The sequence below is a fragment of the Botryllus schlosseri genome, chromosome 10, assembly GCF_051294905.1.
Source record: "Botryllus schlosseri isolate E-star chromosome 10, Bs_hap1, whole genome shotgun sequence".
NCBI lineage: Eukaryota > Metazoa > Chordata > Ascidiacea > Stolidobranchia > Styelidae > Botryllus > Botryllus schlosseri.
In genome coordinates this window covers 2,021,085-2,039,639 of record NC_137245.1, presented here as the reverse complement: position 1 = coordinate 2,039,639, position 18,555 = coordinate 2,021,085, and the positions used below count along the sequence as shown (strand labels likewise).

The window sequence follows — 18,555 nt, the reverse complement described above, 5'->3', positions numbered from 1 at the left end:
TTGGATTAGATTAGGACATAGAAATTCCAAATCCGCTCATCTTTGGTAGGTAGGGCCGCAGGTTGCATGATAAATGCTCTAAGCTGGAATTGCAACCGAAGCGGGAATTGCGTATAAAAACTAGATGTTCATCTACAGCATATAGTTTAGCGTGTAATCACGATATTCAATTCTACCCAGCCCTAATATAGTTATGTCTATTAGAGAAATTGAAAGAAAAATATATCAACGAGAATGGGTAAGAAGAAAACGATCTCGAGCTAAAGCAAGATTGGATGATGGCAAGAACAGTTCGGCCAAGATTGCTGTTCTTGAACCCAATAGCAGTTCGGCCAAGATTGCTGTTCTTGAACCCGAGAGCAGTCAGATTGCAGTTCCCGAGAGCTCGTCAGAATTGCTGGTCAACATTACTGAATCAAGTGAATCATCAAGTGACGAGTCATCTGAAGCTGGATTTAATCTGGAAGAATGCTTTGAACTTGACGAGGGAAGTCATTTTGCTGATTATAACTCGTGTAGCTGGCTCACCAGACTATCGCCATCGCCAGTACCGGTACCTAATGATGATATTCCTTCAACCAGCATTTTTCCCTATGATGATGAAACAAAGCTACTGTTCAAGTCTCGTTTAGCAGAATTCGCATCGTCACAAAATATCACGCAATCGTCAACTGATATATTGTTACGGTTACTTCGAGACTTTGGTCATGAATTACCTAAGACTGCAAGATCGCTGCAGCAAACTGTGCGACAGATACCATTGAAACATGTATCATCAATGCTCTATTACTATCTTGGTATATCACCTGAGTTAAAAAGGGTATTGAAATGCTACCCTAAAGACATCTTGGAAAATACGAACGAGATCTCATTAGCTTTGAATATTGATGGCTTGCCCCTTTTCAAAAGTTCGAAAACAAACCTCTGGCCTATACTGGGTTGTGTGATCAATTTGAAACCAGAAATAGTATTTCCCATAGCTGTAACGAGTGGCACATCTAAGCCTCAAAACCTTGATTTCTTGCAAGAAACTGTTAATGAATTGAAAGTTATTTTGAGCTCAGGTATCGATATTGATGGCAAGCTATTCTCAGTAAATTTAGCATGCGTTATTTGTGATGCGCCCGCGAAGGCTTTAGTGAAAGGTATTAAACTTCATAGTGGTTATTCAAGCTGTGATAGATGTGTAATTCGTGGAAAATATGTTCATCGCCGAATGACTTTCTCAGATACCGAGTCAATTCCACTTAGAACAGATCAAACGTTTCGTCAGCAGACTGATCCGCATCATCATCATGGGTACTCCCCATTTTGTGATTTACCCGTTGATATGGTGTCTGTGTTCACTATAGATTACATGCATTGCGTTTGTCTTGGCGTGATGAAGCGATTGCTATTGCGCTGGATGAGAGGTGAAAAAGACCCTGATAGAAAGGGCGCCTCCAGAAACGCCATCCTTTCGGGCAATCATATCCGTATTATTAGCAACCGATTGTTAGATTTGAAAAAAAACATTCCTGATGTTTTTGTTCGAAAACCCAGAACCATACTGGAAGTTGATCGCTGGAAGGCCACTGAATTCCGTCAATTCCTTTTGTACACTGGTAAAATTGTTCTTAAGGACGTTTTATCTGAAGATGCATACAATCATTTTTTAACTTTGAATGCGGCCATTTGCATTCTGGTGTCTACTAATATTAGTCAGCAGCTAGCGGAATTTTCTCAGGGACTTCTTAGGTCGTTTATTAGAAAGAGTGTGGATCTTTACGGCGAAGCATTTGCTGTTTATAATATTCATATTTTGCTGCACTTACCTAAAGATGCTGTTAAATTTAAAGGGCTGGACAATTGCTCAGCCTTTCGATTTGAAAATTATATGCAAAAGATGTTGAGAAAAGTCAGGTCTGGTAAAAACCCTCTCTCCCAAGTAATTAAGCGCCATAAAGAGTCTGTACCTGCTGTTGGCAAGAATCTTCCTGCAAGAAAGTTGTCATCAAAAAGACCAAACAATTCTTATATACTTAAGAATGGATCATGTTGTGAAATTCTGGAAATCCTGCCTTCCAATCATTCCCCTTCACGCCTGATCTGTCGTGTGTATCAGTCAATCAATCCATTATTCCAATCACCGTGTTCCTCGAATCTGATCGGTGCCTATGTAACCAAACCTTCGTTGGGAGAAATACATCCAATCTCATCTACTGAGTTGGCATGTAGAGCCATGTTGTTGGAGTTCTCGAATGACAAAATAATCTTTATGGCCATCTTGCATGAATTTAAATATTTTTGATAATTATACTGATGATTCTGTATGATGAATGTTCATGTTCATATTTTTATATCTTTTGTTTCAGTGCTTTCATCATGACCAAAACCTATCTTAAATATTGTATTGTGGTTTTTACTGAAGAACCTGATATCACTGATGTCGTACCTTCAAATTGGATAAAAGAATGTGGAGTAAGCTGCATTTCATTCACTCATATTTGATCACAATTTCATGATCTAATAATCTCAGGGAAAACTGATTTGTTATTGGCCGAAGAACAATATTCGCAATAAAGTCATTAAGGGATGTCAGCCTGATGCTTCTTGGCCTCAGCATGAAATAAGGGTGATATACGAAACAGGCGAGTATGGGATATCATAGTTAACAAAATATGTATCACAAGTAATTTTTTTTTATACCTTCAGATCAATGGGAGTGTGCTGTGGGCAAAGCAAAGAAGGCATGCGACACCAGTAACTTGGACAGCTCGTCAACAGATACAGTGAGAAAACGGCGAATACGAAAATCCACCAGATACGATTCCGATTCAAGCTCAGATTCAAGCTCAGGTCATGTACGAAAGCGTGCATGTCCCACTGAAGAGGATTTTGCCAAAGGTTCAGCAAAACATCACAAAGACCAGTTAAGAACAAAATCTGCATGTGAAGTCATGAATACTGACGTATCACCAAATCCAGGTTAGAAATTGATTCCTCTGAGCTTAAATATATAGAGCAGAATGATGTTATGACTGTTATCCATCTGTTCAGATACTTTCTCGCATCAAGTAACCCTTCCTACAGCAAGTCACCCAAGTTCAGTCTTGGAATGGCCTACTGGAAATAGTGAGTATAGTATATTTAATCGATTAGTGCAAAATTTCTCAAACTGAGGGCCACTAAGACATGTGACAGAATATGTCACAGTTCTCTCTGGAGTATTAGGAATGCAAATAGCCAAAAAATGTTATGAGCCGCTTGATTAGCAAGATTGTTTAAAGTATAGTTTTGTAATCTGATGTAATATATTCATTTGTGCAGATGCCCCATTGAGCTCTACTTTGATTGAAGACGTAGACACCAGTTCGTCAAATATGGACGTCGGCTCCATCGTAACTCGACTGGATTCCATCACCGCTCGACTGAAGAGGAACGAAAAACTACTCACACAGATACTGCAGTCTGCCAACCGGTCCCAAGTATCTAATGACGACCACAGAACAAGCGTAACGCTTATTGAAGACATCATCCCAACACCATTTGAGGATGCTGTAAAACTAGAATGCTTCGTCGCGGATGAGCTGGATACCATCGCAAAACAGAGGGGAATGGTAAATGAATAGGATGTAATTCAGACTTTTCTTATATGATATAAGTAGAATATCGCATCTTGTGATCGCTTGATATTCATCGTATCCTTGTGCGTCCCAGTAATAATTTCACATTTCATTGTCATAAAAAAATACCCGAGGTATTATGATGCAGATAAACCTTGTCGCATAGATTTTTTATGGCACCTTCATGAGGATGTGTCAACTTTTAATAATTTTTCAGGTATCAGCCATGAATTCACTCGGGGGGTCTACTCTGAATGAGTCTGTAAGAAGAATACTTCACAGAGTTGCAACCGACAACGTTTGGTGCAAATTCAGTCTGAAGGGCAGAAGTGGGAAGAAGAAAACTCTGTGCACACTGAGTTTGTACAAGGTCGTATATCGTAAGTTGAACATGTTTGTAATCTATAAATTGTTTAATCATAATTTCCTATATGGTGTAGACACGAGCATAAGCAAATCTCACGACTCAGTGAAATTGGTCTACGTCACTTCCCAAGCAAATGCGCGGGAGTGAGTGAGTGAGAGTGTTAACGCTCAATCGGTTGCGCAACAATAGCCAATACGTTTGCTCTGCTTCTCACCTGCTCCCAGACAGCATGACATGGTTGTGTCACAATACTAAACTGTGCTACAATGCACCATTCGAGGCTGATTTTGAGATTACGGGACCACGAGCACAATAAAATTCATATTTTTGCCAGCAGTGCCGTGGTAGATTTCGATTAATACCCTTTTATCAAATTTATTGCTGCACAAGCCAGTCAAAAATGGCCGTCAAATTGCCTTTGACCAAATGGAAAGTGTGACGTAGACCAATTTCACTGAGCCGTTAGATTTGCTTGTGCCCACACTATATAGGACACTGCGGTTTAATACAATCTCTTGTTTAGGTGCTTGTTGCAATATTCATGCAACTGTTCCAGAAAAAGACTACGAAACTGCAGTCAGATCCGTGTTACGCCATGCACCTTATAAAAACAAAGCACCACAATCCAAGGTAAATATAATCTTTATTGTCTGAGTATATTGCGCAAAATATGTGTGGAACCATTGTCCTATATGGTGTGGACACAAGCAAATCTCACGGCTCAGTGAAATTGGTCTACGTCACACTTTCAACTTGGCTAAAGACAGTGTGACGGTAATTTTTGACCGGCTTGCCTAGCGCAAAATTTGATAAAACGCGTACCCATCATGAGCTACCGCGGTACTGATCGCGAAAGTATAATTTTTTTTGCTCGTGGTCATGGAACCCCAAAAATCACCATCGAATTTGCATTGTAACGGAGTTTGGTATTGTGACGCAACGATGCTGTCTGAGCAGCTCAGGAGCAAGTGCGAACAAGTTGTTTGTAATTGTGAATGTCACATCCGCAACAGTTCATTTCGCGCCGTAGATCAGGAGGACAATTAGTCCTGTAGAATTTACGCTCAACCTAGAAAAAATTCTTATAAAGACGTATTATATACCATTGGAAAGATAATTTTATCAGCTTTTCAATGATGGGTTTTGTCATTTTTTTTACCTTGGGGAAAAAAAGTTATGACCAAAAACGTTCCAGGGGGTAAAGCACTATTTTGCCTGACATTAAAATACAATTATAAACTAAAACACGACACCTTCGTAACAGAATACAACACCATAACTTGGAATATCACTCTCAGTAAAGCAAACTAACAATCGAACAGCAAAAGAATGAAACATAACTTCATTAAGAGGTATTTATCATAAGTTAAGGGGGCAAAAATTGACCGAGACGGAGATAACACTGATTTACGAATTTTGAAAAAAAAATAGCGTCAAAAATTTTAATGATTGATTTAGGCTAATTTATGGTTGCTGACTCCGATTCTGTGCTTAATTTCTCGGTCACGTCAGATTTTTCCGTATTAATTTTTTGCATTTTCATAAATTAATCAAATTTCAGCTTTCGTTAGTGACATCACGGTAAGCATACAATAGCAACAGATCAAATATTGGTATTGAAATCATCTATCATGAAACCTGGGTTGTTGTAATACACAATCAGTGAGTTTTTCGGTGAACTTGAATACAGTGATTCTCTATCATCGTCCAATCAGAAGCTCTTTTCGACCCATACATTTACACTGGTGAACAAATACCAAATACCATACTTGAATAGAGGCAGATATGTTTTTAAATGGTATCGAGGCTTTTTGTTTGTGTTTTGCAATATTAACGCCAGTCCTAGAAAGCTTTACATTTTCGGTGGTTTCTGATTTGCCGTAATATTTTTACTACGAACTTGAGCAGTGGTTCTCAACCTTTTTGTATTCGCGGACCCCTTTTGGAACCCCCCGCCCCCCAAGTTTTAGTTCAAATTGAGCTCAAATATCGTACAATCGTCATCTGTCTTGTGCAACTGATAACTGTATGCTAGTGATAAACAGCAACAGAATTACTTTTCTTGAAAATAACAGCATTCTATTTATGTAGAAATTGGGTTGACTTTTATTATTTCAAAGCTAATTATTCAACTGCATTCATTTTTTGAAATACGTGGCCGTGTCTTTAAAATCTGCACCTTCGATTTCATATCAACGAGTGCTGAAAATCCATTTAGACAAAGAAAGACGGTGGCGAATGTAATAATAAGGCATAACGGTTCCGACGACACATTTGGGTATGATCGCAACATTGATGACACCAAAATTGACAAACAATTTTTTTTTATTGAACATATAACGTCAAGCCTGTTAGCTTATATCTAGCAGCTCATCTTGAAGTTATTAGTGAAATGGTTATGTAGGCCTATATCACAGGAGAAAACGGATTTTTGCGAACATTTCAAAGTCTCCGTGATTGACTTTACGTATCAAACCATTTATTTTTTACCCAATGCCCAGCAAACTTGTTGTCATAACTTTTTTCCCTCAACGTAAAAAAAATGACAAAACCTATCATTGAAAAGCTGATAAAATTACCTTTCCAACGGTATATCATACGTCTTTATAAGAAATAACAGAATGAAGTTATAACGAACAACGACAGCTCTACTGGTGCCCCCCCTCCCCCAACGTCCCCCCCACCCCGTCTTGCTCACTCTTTCTCCCTGAAACAGATATATCATTCTACTGTCATTTTCATTTATAGCTTCTGCATCTATATCCTGCTCTTCTGTTGATAATTCATTAGTTTCTAGCCTTTTGTTCATATGTTTATGTCAATTTTTTCCCTAATTTCAATTTCTACCCCTTGCGCGACGACTGCATTCAGAATAAAGAGATTAAGCTGATCGCTATTCCTCGCCAAGAGAAAAATCTAACAATGCCCCTTTCACGCTTGCATAGACGCGCTTCCATAGACGAGAGATCGACGAGAAAAAGGCATGTAATCAGCGTCGGCGATCGGCGTCGCGCGTAGCAAATTGAAATTAGGCGATAACGTGAAGAAATGTTGTTATAGCAATAGCGTTGACTTGGGATTTTCGGGATAGAATCGAGCCTGGAAGGGGGTAGAACGTTCTTCAATTCTACCCCCCTGTCTACGCCCCTGAGTAGCTGCAATATTGATCAATTCAGTACAAAAATGAATATTTGGCAACGAGTCATATCTTCTACCCAAAAGGCCATACATGGCTCGCGAGTCATAGGTTCCTGACCACTGCCATATATAAGATACCATACTGAGTTGAACTACTAACTCACGGATTGATGCTGGCGACCCGAGCGTCCAAATTTGATATATCCAGTCGTAATCAAAAGCTATAGTGTCGCACTGATTCCGTGAATACAAATTAAAATCTCGCCAGGGCAATAAAATCTTTTCAAATAGCTGTCAATGCCTATTGTTCCGAAAAGTAGGAGCGCCGCAACACAATGGGCAATTGCGTTGACCGATTGTTCTGAACAATGCTAATTTTCATACTTTTATGACTAATAATGGTTGGTTTTGTTGCCCTGCCCATATTTTCATTTGTATTTATGAATCAGTGTGACACGGCTTTTTCGACTAAGCCCATACATATTAATTTTGGACGCTGCGATCACCAGCAATAGGACTATCAATAATTGTGTTGCTTTTAGCCGGCTCAGCAGTACGGCTATCAGCCTATGAGTCGCGTGTTGTGCATCCATCCGCTGGTTTTATAGCTACACAGACTTCTCGTGCTACTTAGGAAATAGTCATTGAGTGCGAGTAGATCACTACGACTCGATTTGTGATCTCATATTTGTATGCTACTGATATGCTTAATATTCTGTGTTGGTGATGTCCATTGTTGTTTAATCGTCATACATTTTGTGCCTTTGCATATAATGTAGTTGTCAGTATTTGAAATGTGTATTGCACAGGTCTCCGGAATTGCTGGTATTTTGACTGATTATGTCATATTCGCTTTTAATGATTTTCTGAAATATTTCAGGACGGGAATACAGAACAAGTGCATATCTTGTCACAGCCTTACCCTGACATTGATGACGATGCTAGCTAAAGGCGTACCAACTCGTCGCAAGTTCTACTGTGTGAAGACATTTTGAGTTAAAGAATCAATCAAGTTGAAGTGATACATTAAAGCAGCCGTGAACTGAAATAGCAAGCAGTCAAACAAGTGGCTTTAAATCAAGTTCGCATCAATCAATCAGTCTCAGAAAAGATGACTACAAAGAATGCACAGTGCAACAATTACAGAATACCATAAAAAAATCGACAGGGGCTTCTTGGAGGTACAGAACTTCAATATATAATTGAATAGTATTGAAATGAAACAAAATATTTTTGGCTGACACTCATTAGGGTATTCCTCACCAACTAGTAGAGAATTGGGAAGATTGTATATCAACAATCTTATCACAAGATATGACGTCACCAGCATGAAATTTTGAATAGGAGAGATCGCTCAATGTACTATTTTTATGGTGCAGAACATCCTTTTGTTGACACAGCTTTGGCTGGTGTATTTTGATAAGAGTAGAAGGCCATAAATTGTGCCATCTACGGCCCCTTCCGACGACATCATTATTTTTGGCCCAAATTTGATCATCCAGTAGATGCGGAATTTATGGCCATTGACTGCTCAGCATCGAGCTTGAGGTGATTAGTCTAGGTAGGGGAGCATTTTGTGTTCGTGTACCATCTAAATATAGTGCATTGAGCGCTCTCTGCTAATCGACGTTTTATGCTGGTGACGTCATATTTTGTGATACGATTATTGATATACAATTTTCTTTCCAATTCTATACTAGTCGCTGACAATTAGCCCTGGCGAGTGTCAGCCGGAAATATTTGGGTTCATTTCAATATGAAATTATTCCACTGTATATTGAAGTTCTGTACCTCCAAGAAGCTCTTGCCCATTTTGATATTATTCTGTAATTCTTGTAGTGTACGTACTCTGTAGTCATCTTATTTTAGACTAACTGATTGATTTGAACTTGATTTACTGTCTCTTGTTTGACTGCTAGCTATTATTTGTCAGTTCATTGCTGCTTTATTGTATCACTTCAATTTGATTGATTCATTTTGATTCGTTGCTGTTCTTTTTTCATTGTCAACAATTTAATAATATACAAGCTTTTTACCTGAAAATCAATTCTGTGTGAGTGTATTTGTGCATCTAACATGTGGCATGGTAAGGGTAGCATTTATATATAGCTAGTGTCCAGATTGCGACACATTGAATAGTCGTTGTACATGAGTCGGACATCTAGACTTAGTCCATCCAGTGGCCAGGGAAAGAATCGGTGGATAGTCGTTGCATACTAATTAGATAATCGTGGGTGTCGACAAAGACAGTCCACCTGGATAGTCGGAGGAAGCATTTGGAACTTTTGACATCATATCCTTGGGATATCCACAGACTATTATGTGTTTGCTGGGTAGGGTCAGTATGCACGTCTTCGAAGCGAGGGTGGTGACGAGCCGTTGCACCAGCGGCATAGGTCGGTCGTGGAGGCACATGGACAGGAAGTGTATCCCGTACAGGCGGTCGAAATTGAAGCTGCCTAACGTCACGATTCAGGCTTGAAATTTCTCTCCGCATCTGATACAAGTCAGGGTTACCGGGCGCTTGGTGATTAGTATGATGAGACCCACGGGCGTAGATATTGTCAGCTCGTACAGCCAGTTCATCCGCGGTATCAGTTACGTGTGATGATAAAATATTGGCCAAGGAATCAGGCAAGTGGTGCAGGAAGGCCTCCCGGAGGTAGCAATCGACACCAGGCCCTCCATGGGACATTCCCGTCGCACTCCTCAGCTTCTTGAGTATCTCTGACGGTTTCAAACCACGGCAGCGTCCACTATATAGCTCTTGAACACGATCTCGTAGCGGGACAGTGTATTCATCTAGCAGGATTTGGCGTAAAATTACAAAGCAATCGGGGTTCTCGATGCCAGGAAGCCGTATTCGGATAGATTCAAGTTGATTTCCATCAAGGCAGCGCAAAACGTAGTTGTACCGGGCAACATCATCGTCGACACCACAAGACTGGAATCCAGCTTCTGCAGACACAAACCAGGACTCCGGTGCATGCGACCAAAAGTGCACCACAGGCATAGCTCCCCGCAGATGGGCGTTGAAAGGCTGGGCAGCAAGCTCCTGTCGTTCATCTTGCACGGCACGTCGTCGGCGACTTCTTGTAGACATCACGTTGAGCTATAATCGCGTCGTCTTCAAGAATGAGTTTGGATCACGTCAGGCGGTAGATCACGTCGGGGTCACCAAAAGTGTGGCGCGCTATGGCACGCTACCTGAGTCTGGACTATACGCCGCGTTCCCTCTAGGGTCCGCAGCAGAGAGTCGGCGAATACGTTGGCCAGCACTTTATTGTACAACATTAACTCGAACAGACTAAGGATAAAACATCGGATAAAATAGACAGCGTCGGTCGTGCAGCGTCGGTAGGTCGTCAGATAAAAAGCCGGCAGTCGTCAGGTAGAAAGGCCGTACCGATTCGGACGAAATCTGCTTTAAATAGTCGGAGTGGAGACACGGTCGCGCACAATGATTAGCAATTATTGGTAATTGGACGATCCGGCGTCGAGAGGGTATGTGCGGTACACCAATCCGCCATAGCTGATCACTTGATCAGCCTATTCCTCAGTAAAATTTACGCAAAATTCGGTGTTGGTCTGTTCGCATTAATTTTGACAGTGTACCATACCGAAAAGGGCCATGAGGCCACTTCTCGATAATGTCATGTAACAGTGTACCAAGTTTAAGGCTTTCATCCACGTATTTATTCGGTAATATATTTTCCAAAGGCGATTTCGCAGCAGACCTATAAGACAGTAATAAAAACGTATGTGTCGTGTTACAGTCTACAGTTTCAAGGCCGAAATCTCTTATGCTGTACCGACTACCGAGACCAAATTTCCGAGGCTGCTATTCTTATTTCTTTAGAATGATGTTTTGGATTCAATAGGACAGGCCCAATCTATGAGATAACAATTGCGTATCTGTCCGAATTCGTTGACCTTTCCAACTAGGCTTACGCTATCTCTCGAGTTATAGTCATTTCCATTTCTGCAGATAATTAGTCAGGTCTAATGCGAACATGAGCCGTGTTGAATCTTTGTTCCGTACGCCGTTTACGCAGTTACCACACTTCAAGTCACAGCTCACCAGCGGACCTCTCGTGGCACATACGTTAAAATCACTGCTGCCGGGAAATTCATGTTACCGTACCATCATTAAGTTACTTGTTTACGCTGGTTTTACGTAACAAAGTTAGTGAAATTTAGCCAGTAGGAATACGGATCGCGAAATAGTCGCGGTACGAAAAAGGCAGATATATCTTTCTAAAACTTGCGCAATACACAAAAACGGCGCAATACACAAAAACGATACTGGCTTCGACTAGTCACAAGATGTAAGATACAATGTATATTGGCCACACATGATAGTCCTAATAATACGCTAAAGTCCAATTCACGTTGACAGAGTCAACTACATTATCCCTTCCACGGAAAAAGGAATTTCACTTGGTATCAATGAAAGGGAAAGGCAGGTTAATGTGAATTGGTATATCAGTCAACAACGGACAATTATATAACAGTAATGTGCATAACGTAATTAAGAAACGAGGCCAAATACAGAGGATAATTTTTGGTCATGTCAGAGTAAGTTTTATGTTTCATAAGAGAGAGAGAGAATTTTTTATTCATCATCGCAAAATAACAAAACAGGCAACAAAATAGCATAAACCTCAGAATCACGGACACATACAAAACAAAATGGTTACAGTGTCAATTTCAAAGCAAATGAGATGTGTACGAATACGATTTATAGTTCATAGGATTGGCCAATATGTTTTACGATTGCAAGATGAAGCTGCAGTGAAGTGATCTGTTGATCATCGAGTCTACTGCAGCTGATCGAAGTAGATTGGCTATAAATTGCATACATCGTACTGCAACAGTGAATTGTAAGATTGACAGGATAAATGTAATAGCACATGTTAGGAAAAACGGAGGTCTGAAGCAAACAAGATATGTTGACCGGTACTAGTTCACACTAAAAATACATTTTAGCTTTTGTACGATTCAATAAGGAAGGCACGATACATGGTTTTAAATACATATAAAGTATTGCTCCTAATATACGAAGGAATGGAGTTCCATATTAGAGGACCTTGATAGGCAATGGTTTTGTGATGGGCCTTAGGTAAATACAGAACCTCTTGTAAAATGAGAATGATGTTCACTGATAGGTGTAAAGTAGTTCGAGAAAATGTCAGGTAGGGTGTTATTGTAGAAGTTATGCATCAGAATGCCGACTTCAAATCTGTAAATATTCAGGATTTTTAAATTATAATATAAAGGGTTAACGTGATCTCTACGATTGGCAAGACATATTAGTTTGATGGCTTTATTTTGCAGAAACTCGATCCAAATGTTTCTCCCATGTGGATCCCCAGAGAATGATACCATAAGTTAGATGAGAGTGAAATAGGGTATGATAAATCATTATTCGTGTGGATTGTGGTAAAATAAAACGCGACTTTCGAATGATACCTATGGTTTTAGATAGCTTGTTGCAAATAGAGGTTATATGTTCACCCCATGTCAGATTGTTATCAATAACTATACCATAATAAACAACATTAGCCTATAAACCAGTTAAGCCTAAACACAAAATAACAATTAAAACTACACCGACGCAGGCGTGGCGCAAGAGTCCGTCGATCCAAGATCGTCGCGCAGCGAGGGGGCTAAACAACTTGAGAGTCAAGGTCAACGTGTAATACAGGTGTGACCAGTTGCATGTGTCACAATTCCTCGATCGGTAATAGCCGTGCGAAACGCGCAGTGCTACAATTCCTCGGTCGGTAATTGCGAACGCGATCGCTGGGTGTTACAATACCTCGGTCGGTAATTGCAACGGAAATGCGTGGTGCTACTCATTCGCGGAATCAGTATATTCGTGGTGAGCTGGTGTCGTCGTCGGCCGTCGGGTAACGAAATTGTGTGTTCTTGAGACCTCATGGTTACGCGTGTAGATTTCCAGCTGAACAATACGTGTGTCAGCGGAGCAGCCGCAGATGCGATCGTGGCAGTCATCGTCTGAAGATAGAGCGTTCTGGACCGGATTTTCGGCTGGATGCGGAATATGCATCAGGCGGCGTAGATCGGAGCAGTCAGTCGCTAGCATCTTGTCGTTTTAGCGCGAGGTCACACAGTAGAATAAGGTCTCTCAGTATCGTCGCCCGATTCGTTGCCCGACGGAAGTGGACGAATGCATATCGATATCCGCGAATGTGGAGTAGTATATCGGGTGTTGCAGTGTGCATGAACTTTTGGACGAACCGGTTGGTCTGAAATAGCTCGATCACGACAGCATCACGGGTAAAAGGACATACGAACTAAAAACAGCCTAGCACAACAACTAATAGAGAAATGTAAACACTTGAACGGCCCCCATGGTATAGCAATAATAATAGTTAGCCTGCCAAAGAAGGTATAGAAGTAAGGTTTGGTGTGGTGCTCGACAACATGGTAGGAACGCACATTATGGTCTCAGTGATAGTACCTGCGCCTAAGTCGTTGTATAATTAAAAAATAATCATTTTAATTTAGCACGTGTTAAAATGGCGCGAAGGCAATGTGCCTTGCCATATCTAATAACGCTATTGGTCTGGCGCTGAAGTACCATCCACAAAAATGAGTTATCATGGACTGTAACCGTATGCTGAATACACGCAGTTATTTAGGTACAAAAAAAAGTATCCAATAATTCTCATCCGTGGGCCACTTGAGGAGAGAAAGTGATGGTGGAAAAGACTGCGTGCCATAGGTATCAATGGCTATTGACAGCATAAACTGGTTAATTTCCACCACGCACTCCAAGTTATTGAGTGAGGCATTAAACTTCTAAACCTTTCGAACGATTCCAGTGTAACTGCTGAAATTTCGCGAGCAGCGGACGTTTGTCGATGCGCTTATATCGTTTAGCCTGCCAGCAGACATACCCAAGCCCAGCGATTTCACGTCCTATGCTTGACAGCGAATCGGCTGAGTGTAGAAGCCGTTGACCAGCCCGTACGCTTCCCGCGTAGGCATCTGTTCAGTTTCAGTTGCAACCGTGCGCGCAGAACAAAACGAAAGCTTTAAAGTCCTCTGTACCTCTACTGGCACAACTACCGAATGCGAGCCAAAATGCATCACTATTGAAGCTTTGAATTAGATGGATACAGTGGGACATGACCATTTTGCAATCATGTGATCCCAGAAACGGACATGACCATTTTGCAATCATGTGATCCCAGAAACAGTCCCATGCGCCGTAAGGCAAAGGCCTAAGACCGTACGGCAGTCAGAAAGAGCTACCATATGAGCGCCAAGTTATTTAGTACAGGGAACGTAGATATAAGGGCGTTGTTGAAACATAGGTTCTGGAGAAACCTGGACCGTTGGCTTGCCCATCGCGTTTCCAGGTATATGCGTTTGTTGTGGCAAGTAACGTCTCTCCTCGCCCTCAGTCTTCTCGCAGTGAAAGGTGCCGCACTGCTAGGTGACGTATCGTATCATAGCAAGTGTGCGTTGAAAGTGTGGACGCACTGCTAGAGGTGATATATAGTATCGTAGCAAGTGTGCTTTGAAAGTGTGGACGCACTGATAGGTCATATATAGTAGGCCTATCATGGCAAGTGTGCGTGAGAAGACTGGCAAGTGAGGTCGGTTATGTCTTAATTAAAGGGGCACTGCGCCCAAAAAATGATGTGGTCTCAAATTGAAGGGCAAAACGAAAAAAAAATTTTGGCCGCAGCCATTTTCTTCAAAACGCCACCGTAATGGAGCTGCAATTTATTGAAATTTCCAGAAACGCACCCGGCTGCAGCTGTCGCGGCTCCGGGTAATTTCTTAACCCGTTACATGGCACGATGACTTCATCGTCGCACTTGCTCGACGCGATTAGGCACTAGGTAGTCACGCAGAGGACGAACTTTAGATAGTTGTCACTTGTCAGCCGATGTTATGAAGGAAATATGTCTTACACGCCAAGACGGCGTTCCACTGACGATGTTCAGTCAGGAGATTTTTCTCTTTATTGGGCCTAGTGTATTCTATTTCTTGAGGGCAGGAATAGATCATGTCCTATTCTTATGTTGTCGTATGTATAAAACATTACCATCACCAATCAGTGTGCCCTCTGAACATTTCAAAATTCAGATCGGTCATAATTGGTTTCGCATTCAGGTTGGAGAATCATAAGATGAGGGTATCGTAAAATTATGGCTTGGGGATTAGTATGATTACAATATAATGAATACATGTGTTTTAGGGTCAGCCGCGGAATTGTGGGTTAAGGTTAGGTTTGCGTACCGTTGGATTTCGGTTAGGCATGATGAATTTTCCTACAGTACCCGAACCCTACGCCAGTTTTGAATGTCATGAATTTTGTCATGTTCATGGGGAACCCTGACTGGTGGTATTCGTGTTGTGGATAAGAACTTACTGTTATCCCGAAAAACGACTACAGCATAAAGTGCTTTTCAACCTGTGTGAGGGTTCGTACTTGTGCGAATGAAAAGAATTTCAACCAAATAGTCAACCAATGTTAAGTGTGAAAGAAAAGCTGTATTTCCGGAGTTGAACTGGAAAGTTGGCCTTTTTTTAGTCGACCGACCACGGAGTCTGAAAAATTTACCATTTTTTTCAGGATTCTACTTATCCACTATTCTATTTCTGAAAACTTTGAATAAGTGTCCCCCTTTCCCGAATCAAAAATATGATAACCCTACCTTGTAAGTGATAGTGGGCGATGCCAGTGTTGATTTGAATGCAAAGTATTGGAATTTCGGCACACACATTCATATAGCGTTGACATAACAAGTCGATTTAGTGGAAAAGTGATATTGTTGCGATTGAATATTGTTCATGGGTTCGCCCTTTAAGCTTCGAAATAAATCACTGCACGATACCCCCAGAAAAAGCAACGAAGACCTTGAGAACAGCAGAAGTGCGATATCTGTGATTTTTCTACTGCAGTGATTTTAGTATTTGATTAATCAACAATATGATACGCTGAATGTGAAATAATGATGCTCTGTGACTACAGGAAGCTCTACAAATACAAAAGTGATAAGCTTTTCATTTTCTTTTTGTGTAATAAATTCCAGCTGGCTGGTGCGAATTAAATTGTTTTTCAAAAAAAGTGCAAATGGAGCTCAAAAAGGTTGAAAAGCACTAGTCTACGCTATTGTCTTGCTCTACCCAGAGTCTTCGTAATAGTATATACATTGCCATTATTGCAAGCTGCAATGACATCGAGAAGTTGTGCCGTTTCATCGGACTCACCGGGTTTTCTGCAAAATATATGGTATATTCATTTATGGAGAAGACTGAGAAGATTGTCCACGTCCAATTGGTCCAAAAAACAGAGTGCTCCAGCAGTGTTGCAATGGAAAAAGTTGGTATGGAGCGTGCCTTGGATGTTATTATTTGAATCTTTTTTTGCCTTACTAACCATTTCTCAGGACTGAAAAAAAGTTGGTGTCTCTGGGTAAGAAGAAAGGTATGGAAGACTTGCTACTATGGACAAGAAGCATCACTAATCACTTGTAGTGGTGCTGTCAGCAGTGTAAGTCTACATATCAACTATGTCTGACATCACATATTAGGAACTTTTTATATAACAATATGCAATTGCAGGTGCTAAAAAGAAGATAGATATCTCTTCTGCATCACATCACCGGCAAACATGAGTGGACAGTTGACGGGGAGACATATTCCTGCAGCTATGGCACTTTGACTGGGGATAAGAGCCTAAGAACTAGATGGTTGCAATGTGGATCTCCTAGTTTCAAAGCATTGAAATCTTTGATAGAAAACAAAAGTTTGATCCGGGATTTAGAGCAGATGACTCTGTTCAAACATACTGGTAATTTGTTTTTTATTGTTCAAACATCTGCACACCAGTTATCGGAGCATGGTCAGATCACTAAATTTCACACCTTCCTTTTTTAGGATCATTGGAAGTTTATCACAACGTCATATTGAAATTTGCACCTAAACGTCTTCATTTTACATGTGACACGATGCTTGCACGAACCAAACTGTATGTCCTGGACCACAATGAGAATGTTGGTAGATTTCAGGCGGTGACACAAGCAGGTTTGCTGTGCAGATGAAATGTTTGCAAGTCAAGGTACTTAGTTACTTACTCTAAGCAGGTGTTCTACGATACAAAAAAAGTTACTCTCGGTCAGCAAAAGAGTGGATCTTGAAAAGCGTGTATGAAAAGAGGACGAACCACTATGCAAGAGAGCTTTTGAGGCGAACTGCTGAGAATCGCACTGGCATCAACTTCCCCAGAAGAAGTGTGCATCCAGTCAGCATTGAACCAGCCTCCCCTTGCGAGGAATTACTTTCAAAACGTTGTTCTAGAACGTGACTGAGATACAATACATTTCTATCGTACATCTTCGAGTTGTATGGCATGTGCAGTGCTGCGTAGCTTACTAGCTCAATTTCATTCTTCCACTGCCTGACTGCCTATATAGTCCTCGGATGTTTCTTTTATTATTTATTAAAAATTGTGCTGAAAGACCGAGAAGTAGTGATGTATCAGGCACAGCAGCCATTGGTGGAATATAGAATGCAAACAGCTCCAGTTCACTGTCTAATACAGTAACACTGTAACAGTAACTGAACAGATTTCGACTTGAGAGCCGCAGTGTTCTCAATCACAGTTCGTTTTCTATCGGCCATTTGAAACCGACATACAGTCCATCATCACTCGGGTACTTTTGCTTTATAGCAGTCACAATGCAGGCTGGCAAGGGCATTCTGTTTTTGCTACCCAAAACGTCGCCATCAAATAATCCATTCCAGTAGCCTATGTGTCGATAAGACCAAGCGATATTGTCTGCAATTGGAAAATATCAAAGTACATTGCAGCAATGAGAAAAATGCTGAAAACGAATAGCAGCATATATATGACGGAGAGTATAATGCTCCCAATTTATAAAGTGTAGGCATTTATATAAAAGCATGCGAGGAAAGGTGAAGAATGCAGGAAATTGCCGTTTATATCCAGGACTATGAAGTCATGGCAAGCTCCAGACACAAATCCTCCTGATTTAACACCGCACGTTGAGCGCCGCCTTGGTGTGCAAGACACGATTCCTTCATAACATCGACTGACAACTATCTAAAGTTCGTCCTCTGCGTGACTGCCTAATCGCGTCGGGCAAGTGCGACAATGAAGTCATCGTGCCATGTAACGGGTTAAGAAATTACCCGGAGCCGCGACAGCTGCAGCCGGGTGCGTTTCTGGAAATTTCAATAAATTGCAGCTCCATTACGGTGGCGTTTTGAAGAAAACGGCTGCGGCCAAAATTTTTTTATCGTTTTGCCCTTCAATTTGAGACCACATCATTTTTTGAGCGCAGTGCCCCTTTAAGGGCGGGGATATCTAGATATATACATTTTAATAATATATTCATAGTGAAAATATATTAAGACCCGAAGCTTTTCGAGCTGACA

General features: G+C 41.0%; 2 protein-coding genes and 1 long non-coding RNA gene across 3 annotated transcripts; all 3 read left to right on the top strand.

The window, feature by feature from the left end:
• The first annotated feature begins 2,074 nt into the window (after nucleotides 1-2,074).
• Nucleotides 2,075-3,691, top strand: LOC145448965 (uncharacterized). Its single transcript, XR_013918081.1, has 3 exons — nucleotides 2,075-2,460; nucleotides 2,519-2,967; nucleotides 3,040-3,691. It is a non-coding gene; the product is annotated as an uncharacterized LOC145448965 (long non-coding RNA).
• A 136-nt stretch (nucleotides 3,692-3,827) lies between these two features.
• LOC145447833 (uncharacterized) lies at nucleotides 3,828-9,157 on the top strand. The gene is made up of 3 exons (XM_080326112.1): nucleotides 3,828-3,985; nucleotides 4,496-4,602; nucleotides 7,991-9,157. The coding sequence occupies exons 1-3, from the start codon at nucleotides 3,832-3,834 to the stop codon at nucleotides 8,057-8,059; spliced, it is 330 nt and encodes a 109-aa protein (XP_080182238.1). The 5' UTR covers nucleotides 3,828-3,831; the 3' UTR covers nucleotides 8,060-9,157.
• Nucleotides 9,158-16,652: 7,495 nt separating this feature from the next.
• LOC145447831 (uncharacterized) lies at nucleotides 16,653-17,493 on the top strand. Its single transcript, XM_080326109.1, has 3 exons — nucleotides 16,653-16,948; nucleotides 17,035-17,181; nucleotides 17,241-17,493. Exons 1-3 carry the CDS (start codon nucleotides 16,927-16,929, stop codon nucleotides 17,459-17,461), a joined length of 390 nt encoding a protein of 129 aa, XP_080182235.1. The 5' UTR covers nucleotides 16,653-16,926; the 3' UTR covers nucleotides 17,462-17,493.
• Nucleotides 17,494-18,555: the final 1,062 nt, after the last annotated feature.

Bases quoted from the DNA above. Each gene is read 5' to 3' on its own strand.
- LOC145447831 (XM_080326109.1), top strand. From the start codon at position 16,927: ATGACTCTGTTCAAACATACTG. The intron at 16,949-17,034 runs GTAATTTGTTTT...TTCCTTTTTTAG, and splicing joins GACTCTGTTCAAACATACTG to GATCATTGGAAGTTTATCAC. The intron at 17,182-17,240 runs GTTTGCTGTGCA...TACTCTAAGCAG, and splicing joins TCAGGCGGTGACACAAGCAG to GTGTTCTACGATACAAAAAA.
- LOC145447833 (XM_080326112.1), top strand. From the start codon at position 3,832: ATGAATTCACTCGGGGGGTCTACTCTGAATGAGTCTGTAAGAAGAATA. The intron at 3,986-4,495 runs GTAAGTTGAACA...TCTCTTGTTTAG, and splicing joins TTTGTACAAGGTCGTATATC to GTGCTTGTTGCAATATTCAT. The intron at 4,603-7,990 runs GTAAATATAATC...GAAATATTTCAG, and splicing joins ACAAAGCACCACAATCCAAG to GACGGGAATACAGAACAAGT.